This window comes from Perognathus longimembris, chromosome 14, assembly GCF_023159225.1.
Source record: "Perognathus longimembris pacificus isolate PPM17 chromosome 14, ASM2315922v1, whole genome shotgun sequence".
NCBI classification, from domain to species: domain Eukaryota; kingdom Metazoa; phylum Chordata; class Mammalia; order Rodentia; family Heteromyidae; genus Perognathus; species Perognathus longimembris.
The window spans coordinates 55,370,097-55,387,945 of record NC_063174.1 but is presented as its reverse complement, the minus strand read 5'-3'; the positions used below and the strand labels follow the sequence as shown (position 1 = coordinate 55,387,945).

General features: G+C 38.8%; 1 protein-coding gene across 3 annotated transcripts in view; it reads right to left on the bottom strand.

Moving 5' to 3' along the window:
* Ppp4r4 (protein phosphatase 4 regulatory subunit 4) overlaps positions 1-17,849 on the bottom strand; it is a 74,392-nt gene that overhangs the window by 41,400 nt on the left and 15,143 nt on the right. For all 3 annotated transcript variants that reach the window (XR_007213221.1, XM_048362548.1, XM_048362549.1), the window contains exon 3: positions 5,321-5,423. Coding sequence is in view for 2 of the 3 variants with exons in the window: in XM_048362548.1 (XP_048218505.1) it covers positions 5,321-5,423 (103 nt within the window). In the remaining variant the exon portion in view is untranslated. The remainder of the gene's footprint in view (positions 1-5,320; positions 5,424-17,849) is intronic.

The following is a 17,849-nucleotide window of genomic DNA, read 5'->3' as shown; positions in this document are numbered from 1 at the left end:
TTTCCTTTTTTTTTCCTGCTTTTTTGTTGGTCATAAGGCTTGAACTCAGAGCCTAAACACTGTCCTGTGCTTTTTCACTCAAGGTTAGTGCTGTACCACTTTGAGTCACAGCACCACTTCCATTTCTCTGGTGATTAGTCAGAGATAAGAGTCTCACAGACTTTCCTGCCCAGGCTAGCTTCAAAACCTCAATCCTGAGGCTGGGAATATGGCCTAGTGGTAAAAGTGCTCAACTCGTATACATGAAGCCATGAGTTCAATTCCTCAGCACCACATACATAGAAAAAGCCGGAAGTGGCACTGTGGCTCAAGTGGCAGAGTGCTAGCCTCGAGCAAAAAGAAGCCAGGGACAGTGCTCAGGCCCTGAGTTCAAGCCCCAGGACTGGCAAAAAACAACAACAAACAAAACCTCAATCCTCAAATCTTAGTCTCCTTTGAGTAGCTAGGACTATAGGCATGAGCAGCCAGTGCCCAGCTCAACCTTTCTTTTTTACCACTACTCTGTGTTATTTTTCTTTCATTATTTCCTTTTTGATTCAAGTTCTTTCATTCAACTTTTTCCATCTTCTGTTAGCTTGGAAGTCATGTGCCATTTTACTTTTTCTGCTAGTGATATTACAACCATCACTTTATACTATCTCAAAACCACTGGATTTTCTCTTTTTCTACTCAGTTTTGTGTTTTGGTTTAGATAATTTCTCTTTTCATGACCACCGATCCTCCCATATGTGTCCAAACTTTTAATAACCCATTAAATAAATGCTTTATCTCTACTATTGTCCTTCTTATTTCTAGAATTTCCATTTGCCTAGGTTATAGGACAGCTCTCAGCCTAAATGACCTAGGCTGTGCATTTCAATTCTCCCATCAGACCTTTAACTTATTAATCAGTTATTTTAAATTATCCAACACTTCCTGTGTCCCGATATTTTATCTGTCTTTCTTTATGCAAAACATTTATCTAGAAAATGTTTATTGAATGCTAGATGTTCAATGAAGATGGATGTAATGCTATGCTCTGTAAAAGACATGTATTCTTTGTGAGGATGGCTGTAGAGTGAGCTTAATAAGCCTAACTCAGTCATTTGGCTGAGTTTGAGTTTCTTTGTTGGTATGGTAATCTTTAGGGGAAAACAGGTTTAAAATTCTTCCACCAGTGGGCAACTATTACTTTGTGCAGCCTGAAAAAGGTCAGAGGATTTTCTTCAGTTCCTGCTCTACTCAGCTTCCAAGGAAAGGTCTTTCCACATTCATACCTCCCTAATGGACTGTTGCTCATTACTACATGCTAGGGCTAAGGGTGGAAGTAAGGAAATCTTGGTTATCTTGATTCAACTTCACCTTAAGCAAGACCACCAAGCCTTTTTCAGTGGCCCTATCCTATAGCATTTCATCCTGAAGAGGGGAAGGTCTTCAGCAAGGTTGTTTCTTCCTCTCACCCACTGACAATAAACTCAGCTTTGTATCTGTGCAGGTCTTGGATCCAACATCTTTTTATAGGGGCAAACCTGATAGTACTTAAGTCCCACCCATATAGTCCAAGATAATCTCCTTATCACCTGACACTAAAGTTAACCACATTCTGAAAAGATCCAAATGAGGTAATATTTGTAATTTATAGGGACCAAAGCCTGTGGGAGTAGGACTGGGAAGAAAACATTATTCTGCCTATCTTACCACTTGAATAATTTTCATGCATGCAGCTAAATTATAACTAATACTTTAAAAGATGCTCCAAGAGACAACACAGAAGCAGTTGGTCCAGAGTGCAGCTGTTGTAATAACTAGACCAAATGACTAATGTTTGAGAAATAAAATTATACATTGGAGATCTGCTGTAGTCATGAACAGATAGTGAAGGAGTTGAATACGAGTTCAGAGGAAACTACTCAGGAATCAGGATTCTTGGTAGAGCCTAATTATATCACTTGCTAGACTGATGACCTGTCAAGTTATTTAAGTTGTCTCCTCCTCTAGGAATGTCTGTTAGAGAGCCACTGTCAGGACTCAGACATAATAATGTATAAAATTGGTTGATAAGAGTATTGTCTGACACATGTAAGACCTCAATAAATATTTACAACCGTTTTATTATGTGTGCCTGGCATTATACATTTTCTCCATATAATTTTATGGCATATATTTTGAGTAAGGGAAACAATGAATTGGGTTTAATAGCTCCACAGGTAGAAACTTTTTTCTGTACTGCAATATAAGGCCATAAAGGGGTCACCTATGCTACTGGTGTAATTAATATTACCATTTTAAATTTAAAACACTATGTTATCTTAGAAATATATCTTGCCAATCAAATTCTTTTACATCTACATATTAGAAGTTCAAACCAAATATTAAACTCTACATCTAATATTTCAATTTAATATATTGTGAAGAAAGAAAACTTGACTAAAAAAGGACCCCAGGAAAAAAATCTTTTTCAAAAGTGTCCTAGGGTTAACTCATATAATATGAATTATGATTACTATATTTTAGACAATTTAAATCGTAGATCAAAACATTTCCTTTCTGGGGCTGGAGACATGGTTTAAGTGTCCTTGAATAGCAAGTATCAGGCCCTGAGTTCAAACCCAGTACTGCTCACACACACAAAAAGAGCTCCTTTCCAAATTCTTAAATTTAACCTTGAGGTGAATGATCTAATTGTACAACCAGTCAATGTCCACTTTGTACATAAGGACATAATGTAAATAAAATAGAATTTGTTCAATTCTAATCCTCATTCTGTGTCTGCCATTTTGATTTTTATCTTAAATTCTTTCATCTCTAAAACAGCAAAAGGAGTCACCTATTTTTTAAAAGTCATCTACAGGGCTGGGAATATGGCCTAGTGGCAAGAGTGCTTGCCTCGAAGCACTCTTCATGAAGCTTACATGAAGCCCTGGGTTCGATACCCCAGCACAACATATATAGAAAATGGCCAGAAGTGGCGCTGTGGCTCAAGTGGTAGAGTGCTAGCCTTGAGCAAAAAGAAGCCAGGGACAGTGCTCAGGCCCTGAGTCCAAGGCCCAGGACTGGCCAAAAAAAAAAAAAAAAGTCATCTACAGTTAGTATCTTGTAGTAATTATGAAATACAAATGCAATAAAACAGACCCAGCTGTGGTCAAATGTGTAATGTGTAAAGTCAGCAGAATCTCTGACATCACTTCATCTCTGGATCTCTAGGGTGATAGGATGACAGGTGTGGGGGTGGGGTGAACTCTCCAAAACGCTTACAAGTATGAGGAGAAGTATGAGCCACTGGAAATAATTTCTTGGTAGATGATATATTTACAGTTCATATCTCTAAATCCTTTCAAAGTAAATCATTTGCAGATGACCAGTTTTTGTAAGTATTCAAATGATTTCACCCAGGGATACAACAGACCATCAGCAAAGATACTAAAAACAAGCGCAAACATGGGGTTCTCAAGTCAGAAATCAGAGGCAAATCCAATCCATACAGAGTTCCATTCGCTGTGCCTCAACAGCTGTACCTGAGAAATGCCCATCACTCTCCTTAATCACCTTAATCCAGGCTGCCATCGACTGTCAGAAGGACTGATACAGAAGTCCTAACTGTGCCACTCCAGCCCACTCTCCACACACTAACCAAAATGATCTCCATAAAACATAGGTGGGAGTAAGTCACTAACCTATGCTAGTCTTCAGAGAAGAACTTTCCTCTCTCCTCAGAATAAAAACCAAGGCTTGCATGTTCCATCGCTGACCATTTCTCTAACTTCTCAACTCACATCCTAACCTGCCCGACTAGATCCTGACCACACCTGCCTCTCTCTGTTCCTCTCCATTCTATCTTATCTTAGCCAGGTGCTGGTGGCTCACGCCTATAATCCTAGCTAATCAGGAGGCCGGGATCTGAGGATCACAATTCAAAGCCTCCCTGCACAGAAAAGTCTGTCAGATGCTTATCTCTAACCAGCAAAAAGCCAAGTAGAAACTTAGCTCAAGTGGTAGAGCTTCAGCCTTGAGCCAGTAAGTGAAGCAAGAGGCTCTGAGTTCAGTCCCAGTACAAGTAAGAAAAAGAATGATACATTAGAGTTCTCTTGACAATCACTATTATCTTTCATTTTTTAATTTTGGTTTTACCCAACTTTGACATTCAATATACAACACTTGAATTTAATATGCTTACTTATATTAACTCCACAGCCAAAAAGACCTACACACCTGCTCCTTTCTACTGCTGTTAATCTGACACTTTGATGTCACACTAACAAGCTTAGGTAAGCTAATATTGTTGAAATTGAATGTGAAAATAATGCTGGTCTGTGTAGGCTTATTCTCTTTGAAACTATGGCATAATTCTGGGAAAGGTAAGATATAAAAGGCTTAAATCACATGCAATGCCAAAATAAATATCATCACCACTGGAGCTACTAAGAATGAACACTGCCTGCACAGAAATGTAAGCATCTTATAAAAAATGTCATAGTATGCCTAATCTAAATCATAACAGCTAAAAGCATATTATATAAGCCCAAAAGTATAACTCAATGACATATTAATAATTACAGTACTTAAACACATGTATAAATAATTAAAAGTTGACAGAAACAACACTACCAAATGGAAAGCCAAGGCAAAGTTACTAAAATTAGTAAATACTATTAGCAAGTACCACCTCTATTAATATGTAACCTCCTTCACCCCTATTAGTACATAAGCTCCTGGAGGACACAGAGACAGGTGTCTGTTTTGTTTGAGTTCTTATGGAGTGAGCAATGCATAAAAGTGCAAATAAATAATATGAATTAGTAAACATTTAACATGACATATTATTGATCAACAATGTTAAGTAGAATAATGTTAAGAGAGAATGTGGTAATAGATAAAACATTGAAAACAGGGAAAGTAATTCTGGAATAATTTAGGAAGCTATAAAATAAATATGAAACTAAAATTGTGGTGGGTATACTTAAACCTTTATTTGTGATTTTTCAGAAGTCACTATAGGACCTTTATAAAGAGAATCAGTTAAAGTATACTATTAGTGTGGTATAAATACAGATTATTGGATTCATAGGAATGTTAGTCAACAGAACATCAAGTAATATTCTCTGGATTTTTAAGAATAATTAAGATGAACTAGTAGTTTAAAAACATCTCTACTAAGAAAATAGCTACAAAAATCTTTACAACTAATTTCTCTAAATATTTGTCATAACTCAAGATGTATATAGTAATTCTGCCCCAAATCAATTATTAGACATGAAAGATTAGCCATCAAAGCTCCAAATTTTCTCCAACAATGACAACATACTACTGGAAAGAAATGGGAAACCATTTAATACCAACTTACTCTGACTTTTGGCAAGACTCTCCGAAGTGTCTCAGTGGGATTCTGTCGCATCAAAACTGGAAGATTTGCAATCACACTGGTTCCTTGGATATCTTGACCAGCACTTGCAAAGAAAATACAGATTTTAAATTTGTAACCATAGGCAGAATTCTTGGTTTATGATTATAAAAAGAATGGATTAATTTCAAAACAACATCTTTTCATGACTTCCTGATAAATTTTTGACCTATCACTGGGATATAAAAATAAAACTAGGAATAAAATTTTATTGAATAAATTTTAAAACAAATACAAGAAGATATTAATTATGGTTGTGCTAACATGAGTCTTTATGTGCATGTCTCAATCTTAAAGTCTTGAGACTATTTTTTTTTTTTTTTTTTTGGCCAGTCCTGGGCCTTGGACTCAGGGCCTGAGCACTGTCCCTGGCTTCTTCCCGCTCAAGGCTAGCACTCTGCCACTTGAGCCACAGCGCCGCTTCTGGCCGTTTTCTGTATATGTGGTGCTGGGGAATCGAACCTAGGGCCTCGTGTATATGAGGCAGGCACTCTTGCCACTAGGCTATATCCCCAGCCCATTGAGACTATTTTTAAAGACTTATAATTTCTACCTCATTTTCCCCTGTGATCTGTCACTTTGCTACACTTTACAGATAAATGGTAAACTTTTATTATGGTAAAATAATAGGCAATGACAACAGGAATAGCAATAAAATCAACTAGACAAATCATACAAGTTCTTTATTAGTACAGTGAAATTTCGTATTATATTAGATTGGCTTCATGAGTTGCCAGAAATTTCATAAAAATACACTCAATACTCTACAAATCAGTAGGGCATATATATAATGCCTCTCTGACATATATTCTCTAAGGTGTTACCGAAATAAAATCTGTGTAATCGGATGGCCTAAATACTTTAACAAAACACTTGAAAAATTATCAATTCTTCTGAAAATCCACTTCTATAATGAACTACCAAAAATTGTTCTTGAAATATAACCTAAGTAACTCAAAATGTGTACCAAAAAGGATGCTATTAAATGACCTCACAGAAACTTCCACCTATTCTTTAAAAAAAAAAATTGTAAGTAATCCTTAGCTTCAATTCAATATATCAGTTTATGAATACAATGCACATTGATCACAGTCACCCTTTCTGTCATTCTCTCTTCATTTCCCCCAGCCCCATCCACTGTTCCTCTCATTACTGGGATCTATTTTCACATATGTACATGGAATATTATTACTACATCTGCCCACACTTCCTTTCTCCATTCACCTATTCCTTCCTCACCTTGACCTTACTTTCCTACTTTGACAAAACTTGTTTCAGCTTCCTGGTATTCATTTTGCTAAACTATAAGTAAGTTGCTCAAAGGAGTTATACCATTGGGATTCTCCAATGTGCATGTCATGCTTTAGTAATTTATTTGTTTATATGTATATGTTTTCATATATGTTTATAATTTTAATCTAACTTGCACATGAGAGTAAATGTGTCCTTTGTCTCTCTGAACCTGATTTACTTCACTTAACTTAATTTTTCCAGGTCTTTTTCCCTGAAAATGACTTAATATTGTGCCTGACAGATGAATAAAATTCCATTTGATAGTGAGATACAGATAAATTAGATAGATAGACAGATGCATTTTTGATCCACTCATCAAGTGTAGAATATCTGGGTTGTTTCCATAACTTGGGTATTGGTGAATAGTCCAGCAATAAACATGGTATACAAGTATCTTGACAGTGTCCTGACTTGTAATCCTTTGGATAAATGCCTCAAGAGTGATTATCACTGGATCATAAGGTAGTTGTATGTTTAGTTCAGATCAGTAATCAATTAGAAGGATGAGGCAACAGGATCACAAGTTCAAGACCAGCCTGGGCTAGCACTCTACCACAGTTCTACTTCCGGCTTTTTGGAGGGAAGGGAAGAAGAGAGAAGGAGAGGAGATGACTTGAATGTAAAATGTTTTTAAAGTTTTAGAAAAAAAAGCAGGAGAAAATTTTCTAGAGCTAGAGAAAGAGTTGTTCAATTCTGATACAATCTATAAATTAAACCTTATCAAAGTTTAAACCATTTGTACCATAAAATATCCTGGAAAAGACTGAAAATACTCACAGGCTGAGAGAAAATAGTTTCAAACTACATGATTGACAAAGGACTAGCATCTACTATATAAAGAGCTCTTATAAATGAACAGTAATAAGGCTGGAAGTGTAGCTAAGTGATAAAGTGCTTGCTCAGCAATAAAGTGCTTGCTCAGCATATGCAAGGCCTTGGTTTCAATCCAGAGGCCCTTCACCCCAGTGAGTAATAAAATACATGATATGACTATAAAATGAGCAAGAGACACAAAAAGATAGGCTTGCATCTTTGGCAAGGATGCTATAGACTGAAAATCAGTAAAATAGTAAAAATAGTAAAATAGTAAAAAGTGCTCAGTAAAATGATCCATTAGGCAAAGACAACATAACACCACAATGAGCTATTACAGTACCCTTTTCAGAATAGCTACAAGTAATAACAATGTGAAATACAAAGAAACAGGACCACGAATCCACTTCTGGAAGGAAGAATGGAAACCAGTACAGCCACTCTGGGGAAACAATTCAATAGCTCTAATAACACACACACACACACACACACACACACACACACACACACACTAGAGAGAGAGAGAGAGAGATACACACATATATATAATATATCCTTTCATCAGTGAATGGTTAAACATCCACAGCACAGAGCAGTGATGCATGTAACAACCTGAATACATCTTAAAAAATTATGCTGAATTTTAAAAAGGTCAAAAAGTTAATAAAGCCAATAATTAGATGAATTCAAACCCAGCCAAATAAGATGTTGTTTCACAGCCATTAGGATGATTAAATTAAGAATTGAACATACAATGTTTGTGGGGAAAGGAAGAGCTGGAACTCAAATACTATTGGTAGACAGTAATACAAACCACCTCAGAAAACTTTGACAATGTACTAAATGGCTACACATAGACTTATCAAATGGCCCAGATATCCAGTCTCATTTACACAAGGAAAATAAAAACATGTTCACCCAAACACCTGAACACAAATGTTTATTAGCAAGTAAATTAAATTGTGATATATGCGTACAATGGAATATCAGTAGCAATTTTTAAAAATGAACCAGTGATACACTCAAAAGCACAGACATATTTCAAAGCAAGTAGGATGAGTGAAAGAAGTTATATTACTTGGGAAATAAAACTCAGAAGGAAAGAAATGCAAATCAAAACAACATTGAGATTCCACCTCACCCCAGTAAGAATGTCCATTATCAGGAAAGCTAACAATAACAAATGCTGGAGGGGATGTGGCCAAAAGGAACCCTACTACATTGTTGGTGGGAATGTAAACTTGTCCAACCACTCTGGAAAGTGGTATGGAGGTTCCTCAAAAGGATAAACATAGAGCTCCCCTACAACCCAGTAGCCCCACTTTTGGACATCTTCCCAAAAGATTACAAGCAAGACCACACTAAAGCTACCAGCACAAGTATGTTCATTGAAGCACAATTTGTCATTGCTAAAATATGGAACCAACCCAGATGCCCCTCAATAGACAAGTGGATCAGGAAAATGTGATACATACACACAGTGGAATTCTATCCCTCTCTCAGAAAGAATGACATTGCCCCATTGGTAAGGAAATGGAAGGACTTGGAAAAAATTATACTAAGTGAAATGAGCCAGACCCAAAGAAACAAGGACTCTATGGTTTCCCTCATAGGGAATAATTAGTACATGTTTAGGCAAGTCACAGCAGAAGATCACAATAGCCCAATAGCTATGCCCTTATGAACACATAAGATGATGCTAAGTGAAATGAACTCCACATTATGGAAACAAGTGTTATAACATTGTTGTAATTATTTTCAACATGCCATGTGAAACCATACCCTTTTATTTTCTCTTGTGTGGTTTTACCCACACACACACATACACACACACACACACACACACACCACTGCTATCACTGTATCTCCTCTTAGTACCCTGGATACTGTATATATGTGTATTAGAACTAGGGAAAGGAAAGGGAATACCAAAATTGAGATACAAAGGATAAAAAGACAAACTATTCCAAAAATAATATTAACAAAACCATTTAGTGTAAACCAACTGTACAATTCATGGGGGAAAAGGGAAAAGGGGAAAAAGGAGAGAGGAGGTAACAATTTGAACAAGAAATGTACTCACTACCTTACATATGAAACTGTAACCCCTCTGTAATTCACTTTGACAATAAAGAAAAAAACAATTGGTGTAAACCAACCCAACTGTACAACTTATGGGGGGTGAGGGAACTGGGGAGGAGGTAACAAGTTGGATAAGTAATATACTTGCCTTACATATGAAACTGTAGCCCCGGGGCTGGGGATATGGCCTAGTGGCAAGAGTGCTTGCCTCGTATACATGAATCCCTGGGTTCAATTCCCCAGCACCACATATACAGAAAAGGGCCAGACGTGGCACTGTGGCTCAAGTGGTAGAGTGCTAGCCTTGAGCAAAAAGAAGCCAGGGACAGTGCTCAGGCCCAGAGTCCAAGGCCCAGGACTGGCCAGAAAGAAAAAAAGAAAGAAACTGTAACCCCTCTGTACTTCATTTTGACAATAAAGAAGAAAAAAAAAAAGATAAAAAAAAAAAAAAACTCAAAAGGATCACAGCTTGAAGCCAGCCTCAGGAGGGGGGGAAATTAGTGAACCTCTCAAGGTCAAGAAATAATTTGGATGTGGTAACATACACCTATAAACCCAGATATGCATAAAGAATATAGGTAGAAGGATCATGATTTGAAGCCAGACCCACAAAAAATACAGCTCCTACCTGAAAAGTAACTTAGATCAAAAAGGGCAGGAGGGGGGCTGGGAATATGGCCTAGTGGCAAGAATGCTTGCCTTGAATACATGAAGCCCAGGGTTTGATTCCCCAGCACTACATATATAGAAAACAGCCAGAAGTGGCACTGTGGCTCAAGTGGCAGAGTGCTATCCTTGAGCAAAAAGAAGCCAGGAACAGTGCTCAGGCCCTGAGTCCAAGGCCCAGGACTGGCAAAAAGAAAAAAAAAAAGGAGCAGGAGGCATTGCTCCTGACCAGCAAGCACAAGAAGGTCCTGAAATTCAAGAATCAGAAACGAGAGCAAGAGAATATACACTAGCATAGGGCTCATTTGTGTAAAATTACAAAAATTATGAACTGAACTATAGTGGCAGATAGTGGCCAACTTGTTGCTTAGCAATGAGGAAAGGAGAATGAAGGCTGAATTATGGAAGGGACATGAGGAAACTTCAGTCTATGATCATGAATCATGGTGAAGGTTTCCAAGGCACATATATGGATATGTCTGTGTGTATACACACAGGAGACAAAAACTAAACACACAAACATATATACACATATATGCACACGTATATACATATACATAAATGCACACACGCGTAGACATACATGCACGCATATGTATATACAAGCTTAGTTCAAAAGCCAACAAGCTGTGCATCTTTAAAACACGTTCATCACTTTGACAATAAAGAAATAATTTTTTAAAAATTTTAAAAAACATGAAGTTCACTGCACATCAACAATACCTTAAAAGTTTGTTCAAAAGAAAAGTGTATCAATACAAAAGAACAAAGGGCACCTAGATCAATGGCAGCAGTGAACATAAGATATTTGAAATTTCTTGAATCTTCCATAAAATCAGAGAAATGAGAGTTAAACAAGAATTAAAGATACGCATACAACATCTACACTGGGACTGCTAAGATTTCCCACACAAACTATAAATAAATGCATGGATGGGGAATAGCCAAAACTACACATAGTTTTGTATCCTCCCACAGTTGATGGGTTCAACGAGTACCAACTCTCAAAACTTCCAGAACAAAGTCTCACATGGAGGAAAAAAGCTCTGGGAAACTGAATCTGAACTACAGCAAGGGAATCTAGCATAAGAATAAAACCAAAAACACGGCCCAAGTCAAAGCGTGGGAGAACAGAACCAAGGAACTTCAGAGGGGAAGGCATCCTATTTTGAACACTACAGAAACAACCAAGAAGGGTCTCTATAAATAGAAAGTTGTCCTGGAACATGCCTCCTTCTAGGGTTTAAAGATCATGATCCAATTCCACATATACTTATTTTTAAGGAAAATATAAGAGCAGACCAATATTTTTTATAACTATGGAAGACAGACATACACAAAACCAGTAACTAACTTTAAGCATGAAAACTTAAACATGAGGTGATAATTCAGTAGAAAATTAGAAAATGACTAAACTAGAAAGGGCAATGAATACAACAGATGCCTCAAAAGAAATAAAAAGAAATTTTAAAACATAAAAGATTTAAAGGATTTGAAAGTGCTTCAATTTGTAAGAAAGCAATATATAAGGTAGGAAAAGGACCAATACAGTTATATAAGTAGTCTAAAGAAGAAAATCAAAGGAAAAGTTTTCTCTAAGTTAAAAGAAAAATACTGTCAGGTGCTGGTGGCTCATACCTGTAATCTTAGCTACTCAGAAGACTGAGATTTGATGATGGAAGCCAGCCTGGGCAAGAAAGTCCATGCGACTTCACAGACACCAAAACTACAATACTAAAGTGAGGAGGTCAGGTCTGGCCAGTGCCTTCTTGGCCACATGGTGAATTGTAGAATCTGGCATCTGGCCTTCATGGTGGAGGAAGGGGAGTCTTACCCCCAGGTGATGGGTGTGCCTGAATCCCTGGAGATTGGGGTGAGCACTTGGCCTATAGGTTACTGAACCTGTCAGTCCAGTGCCTGAGACTGGGAGCTTCCTGCCCCCTGACCTGACCCTCCCTTTAGGCGCAGCTCAGCTCAGGTGCCACAGGTCTCCATGTTTGTATACTGTGTCCTGTTCTCCTGGCTTATCTCCAGTCACCATGGCATCCCACTTCAGCTCTCCATTGTAGCTGAATTGGTTTGTTGGTCTTGTTTTTGTTCTGTCTTTCCTCTCTGACCTGTTTCCTAACAGTGTTAAGGGTATTTGTGGGCTGCAGGCCTTTGTAACAGCCTTTGTTAGCTGTCTGCAGGCTGCTAGCATTCTGAAAAAGATTCCAAGATTGGATCCTTCAAAATGTGGTTTCTCTGAGTTTGCCTTACAACAATAGTATAATCAGTTACTATCAGGCCATTCTCTTGCCTAGAAAGAGAAAGAAAAATGGCTATGCTCTGGGTAAATGCGGTGGCATTATTAGAAGGGAAAACAACTAGGCCCACTGGTGGTTTTCAGTTAGGAACAAACAGCTCCTCCTCCTCCTTTTCCTCCTTCTCCCCACCTCCTCCTAGGGCACAAATGGTAGTATTCAGGGAAATCTTTAATCAACTGCAGCATAATAGGACAGATACTCGTGACAAAGAATATCAGTGTCTCAACAAAAAGCATTGAAGAAACAAAGCAACTACTAGTTGAAGCATATGAAATAGCAACATTAGAAAATGACATACAGCAAAGGCAACTTCATGTTTTCAGCCTATGCATTAAGCTTCACAGAAATACACTGTCCGTGACATCAAGGAAATGTAACTGTCACATGTTAATCAGAATCACTCAGAGCTCTTTTTAAACGGAGCCAATCCCAGATACACTGGAAAGGTCTGAGAGAGGCTAAGGTGTGAGAGACTGGTTTCTTACAAGTGCCTAAGTGATAGTTGAGGCTGCTGGTCTAGGGATCTGCAGTACATGGACAGTCAACAAATGAGTACTTACAAACTCACTTGCTGAATGGTAACCCTTCTTTACAACTGCTTAAAGATTTTTTTTTAATTAAAGAAAAAGGGAAGGGAGGAGAGAAGGGCAGTTAGGCCTCCCCAACTAGGTAGAAGATGGCAACCAGTCTGGCTGCAACATGAAGAGAATGACTTAACAAGACGCAAGGATCCTGGGCAAAGAGGGAATGACTCAACAAAAAGCATGCGTGAGATGAGAGAACCAATCACAACACTCTTTGCAACACATGCCCACCCCCTGGACCAATTAGACCACCAGCACACCCTAAAGGGGAAGGGGGCAAGGGACCCTATATATGGCAGAACCAGAGAGACACTGTGGACACCTGGCTCCAGGAGCCCTGCTTGTAAAAGAAGTCCCTTTCATCATCACTTTGTTCACTGCTCCTTTCAGTTTCAAATAAACCTACAATCTGTTTTCAATACTTTTCCTGCCTTTTAAAATGAGCTTGAGCTCTAGACAGTATCAGAGGAAGGAAGGAGGGGCTATAAAATTATCACTTTTAAAAAATTTCATGAGTGGGCTGGGAATATGGCCTAGTGGCAAGAGTGCTTGCCTCCTACACATGAAGCTCTCGGTTCTATTCCCCAGCACCACATATATGGAAAACGGCCAGAAGGGGCGCTGTGGCTCAGGTGGCAGAGTGCTAGCCTTGAGCGTGAAGAAGCCAGGGACAGTGCTCAGGCCCTGAGTCCAAGGCCCAGGACTGGCCAAAAAAAAAAAAAAAAAATTTCATGAGTATAAGGAGCCAGACACACAGTAGCAGTCCACTCAAGTGAGGCAGGCCATTTGATACTGGATTGTGGGGTCTTCTTCATAATAATGATAGTAAAAAATATACATATAGCAGGAAAGGTGAAGTGCCTGTAGTCTACTTAATGCACATTAGAGGAAAGTGTGATGAAATGCCTGGAAGGGAATTACCACCTGGACAAAGGAAGCACTGAGAAGGCTGTGCAATGAAGTGGAGTACTGAGAAGAGTAGAGGATGCCCATGCAATGAAGTGGAGTACTGAGAAGAGTAGAGGATGCCCATGCAATGAAGTGGAGTACTGAGAAGAGTAGACCTGGCAATAAAGTAGAGTAGCAAACTCTCACGCTGGGGGTTTCTCAGGGCCGTGAGCACACTGTAACCTCAACTGACTTTGGTCACAACACAAATAACGCAAGTGTGCATGGTAAGTATACATCTAGTCCATAACCACATGGAGGGATCCTAACTATGATTAACATAAAGGAGGCAAGTATAAATTTTACTTTATTACTGCTTGATTATGGTATATGCATTTTTTTTGTCAGTTGTGGGACGTGAACTTGGGGCCTGGACGTTGTGTCCCTGAGCTCTTCAGCTAAAGGCTAGTGGTCTACCACTTTGAGCCATAGAGCCACTTCTGGTTTTCTGGTGGTTATCTGGAGATAAGCGTCTCACAGACTTTCCAGGCTGGGCTGGCTTTGAACCTCAATCCTCAGATCTCAGCCTCCCAAGTAGCTAGGAGTACAGCCGTGAGCCACCAGTGCCCGGCTGGTTTATCAATTTCTAAACAGACGTCTGATCAACATTGTGCTTTTGAAACAAATTGTGCTTCCAAGACTTCAAAACCTACAAATATCAATTGGAAAACCAGGCACAAGGAACATTCATCATGGCTGTATCTTGAGCTGCATATTTTTGTCCCCTCTGCACTGCTCCCTGGGATGTGCTCCTTTTGTGGGATGCTCAGAAATGCAAGGACACAAATTCGCCCAGCAAACCACTCCTCCAAAATAGAAAAGAACTAGGTTAATCATCTAAGTTGTACAATAGTGGCTAAAAGCGGAAGAGGAGGCAAATTATGAGTAGTTAAGTAAAATGGATTTAGGACAGCTATCTTTTAAATTCTAAATTAATGTTACTAATTATTTAATTCTCATTGGGAGACACACCTATTTTACAGAGCTATTTATAGAAATGCTTTAAACTAATGCAAACAAATCAGTGTGTTCAGGCTTTGCTATAATAAGACCTGAAAGTATTTGTCACTGCAAATTCTGTTGGCATCATGGTAAACATTCAGGTAAATAACCAATAGCTAGTTTATTTACTTCTAATGCAAGGCTGTTTTGTTCAAATTTTACATCCTCATTCCTAGCACACAATAAAAGTTTCATAAATACTTACTGATTTGTGTCTACTTTGCATTAGCAATTGCTGTATTGTCAAAGACTGGGTTTTATTACCTGAAAACACTCTATGTCTAAAATCTTAAAACTTTGTACTCTCCCTTGTTGGGCATGAGCTCATCTTTCCAGTTTTCTATTGTCAAAGACGGCCAGTTTTCACCCTCATCACACTTCTAACTCACACTTCTCCCCTTTTTAATTTCTTCTTCTCTAATCTTAAACACACTATTATTTCAGACTTACCAATAATCTTATTTCTTCAATTCTCCTCCTAATAACAAGGTGAAAATACTACCCAATACACTATATGCTAAGTATTGTGCCTAGTCATTGCTTAATTCTCACATTAATCTTTAAAAATGGGTAGATGCTATTATTGCTACCATTTTTTCTTATAAATGTAAAGATACTTGCTCAAGTTATCTCTCTCTATAAAACTCCAAAACCCATGCTACCAACCATGACACTGTGTGGTTTCCCTTTCAAATTGTGCTTCCAGCCAATATCAAACCCATCCACCCACTTTTTCTATCCCATTCCTGCTCATCAGCTATGCAGCACTACTAGAAAGAAGAACAAAAACTTACATGATTAATTGTACTGGCTAACTCTTTTAGAAACATAAGGTTACCAACAAAAGTTGGTCATGACCAGGCAAAAGGCTAGCACTGGCCATTTGCCCAGGTAAATCCAGAGGAAAAACCACCCTCCCACCTTCCCCCAAATCTGGACCCAGTGGCAATTGACACTAGGATGAAGGAATACCTTCCCAGTGGCTCAGCACAAGGCTGGTGATGAGTCTCATGAGAGGCTTCTGAATGGCGTCTGTGGAGGCTTGTAACTGGTGGAACTAGATCATTCATATGCAAGGTTGTGCCATTTCTACTGTCCTTCTCCTGGCTCTTTTTCACTTTTTCCTGATTAGTCCTAGAGGTCTGCAGCACTAGGCCCCAATCTAGGTTTTCCCCAGATTTTCTGAGGCTTGTGGTCTTTATTAAGCTAAGCTGAGTAGCAAACACCAAGAACAAGTGAAACCTGGCACTTCCAAACCCAGGCCCCAGGCAGGTCAGGTGAAAGACCTCTGAAGAATGACGCCAGTACCTAAGCCCCTGCCATTCCTATGCCATAAGTCCTCCACTCACTCAACAATTAGGAGGTGACTAAATAATTACGTAGAGTGAACAAAACAGAAATGGGGCTGAGACAACACAGGACTGAAAAGTGGAGACAGCCCTAGTTGCTAGATGAGCTCCAGAGGACCCGTCAAGGGTTAAGATGCTCAGTAACAGATACCAAGAGTTAAGAATACTGACTCAGGAGCAACTACCAAGCAGCAGCTGACCTTCAAAAACTCTAGAGCAATAAGCTGAATACTTGGAGCTGTAAGTGACTGGAGCCATAACCTCTTAATTTTCAGAGCAATCAGCCTCTGGTACTAAAGGTCTCAGGTATGTCAACCTCAAAGGAGCTGATCCTTCCCCATTCATGATTTCCATCTAATAGGTTAAGACAACCCTCAAACACCCATTTGTAGCACTAGGCACAAAACAGGTGGAGTTAGAGAGCTAATACAACAGACCTCCTTCATGTTGCCACACTGGAGAAGAAAACTATGGAACCCATTTAAGCTCAGCCAACTGGTTCCTGTCACAGTATCTCCACAAAGCAAGAATTTGATTTTTAGAAAAACACTATTGGTCCTGTAAAGTCTTTCATGGGTTCCCAAATATTCATCTAAATTAATTTCACATATGTACATTTTTTCAGAGAAAGTCTGCAGTCATTATAGTCAATACAAATAAACTAGGTTAAGTGTAGAGATGGAAGGGAAAAAAATAGGGGAGAATGATGGAAAGAGTGACACTGATCAATAAGTATTGTACTCATAACTTGTAGCCCCTTTGTATAACTACTTAATAGTAAGATACAGTCAATCTTCTCCTTGGTGTCTTGTATTTAAATAAATATTTTAGAAATGCCTATCATTTTTTTTTTGCCAGTCCTGGGCCTTGGACTCAGGGCCTGAGCACTGTCCCTGGCTTCTCTTTGCTCAAGGCTAGCACTCTGCCACTTGAGCCACAGCGCCACTTCTGGCCATTTTCTATATATGTGGTGCTGGGGAATCGAACCCAGGGCTTCATGTATACAAGGCAAGCTCTCTTGCCACTAGGCTATATTCCCAGCCCTAGAAATGCCTATCATTTTCTTTACAAGTCCTCTATCAAAAAGAAAAAAAAAATCCGGGACTGGGAATCTGGCATAGTGGTGGAGTGCTTGTCTGGCATGCATGAAGCCCTGGGTTTGATTCCTCAGTACCACATAAACAGAAAAAGCCAGAAGTGGTGTTATGGCTCAAGTAGGAGAGCGCTAGCCTTGAGCAAAGGGAGCTCAGGGACAATGCCAAGGCCCCAGAGTTCAAGCCTCAGGATCAGAAACAAAAAATCATACATATTCAAAGTGTACAATGTGATGTATTTTGGGCCCTTTTTATCATAAAGTAACAAATTATAATTGCATCTATTATGAGTACAAAATGATTGTAAATAAATGTCCCTAAATGAGAATGTAGTG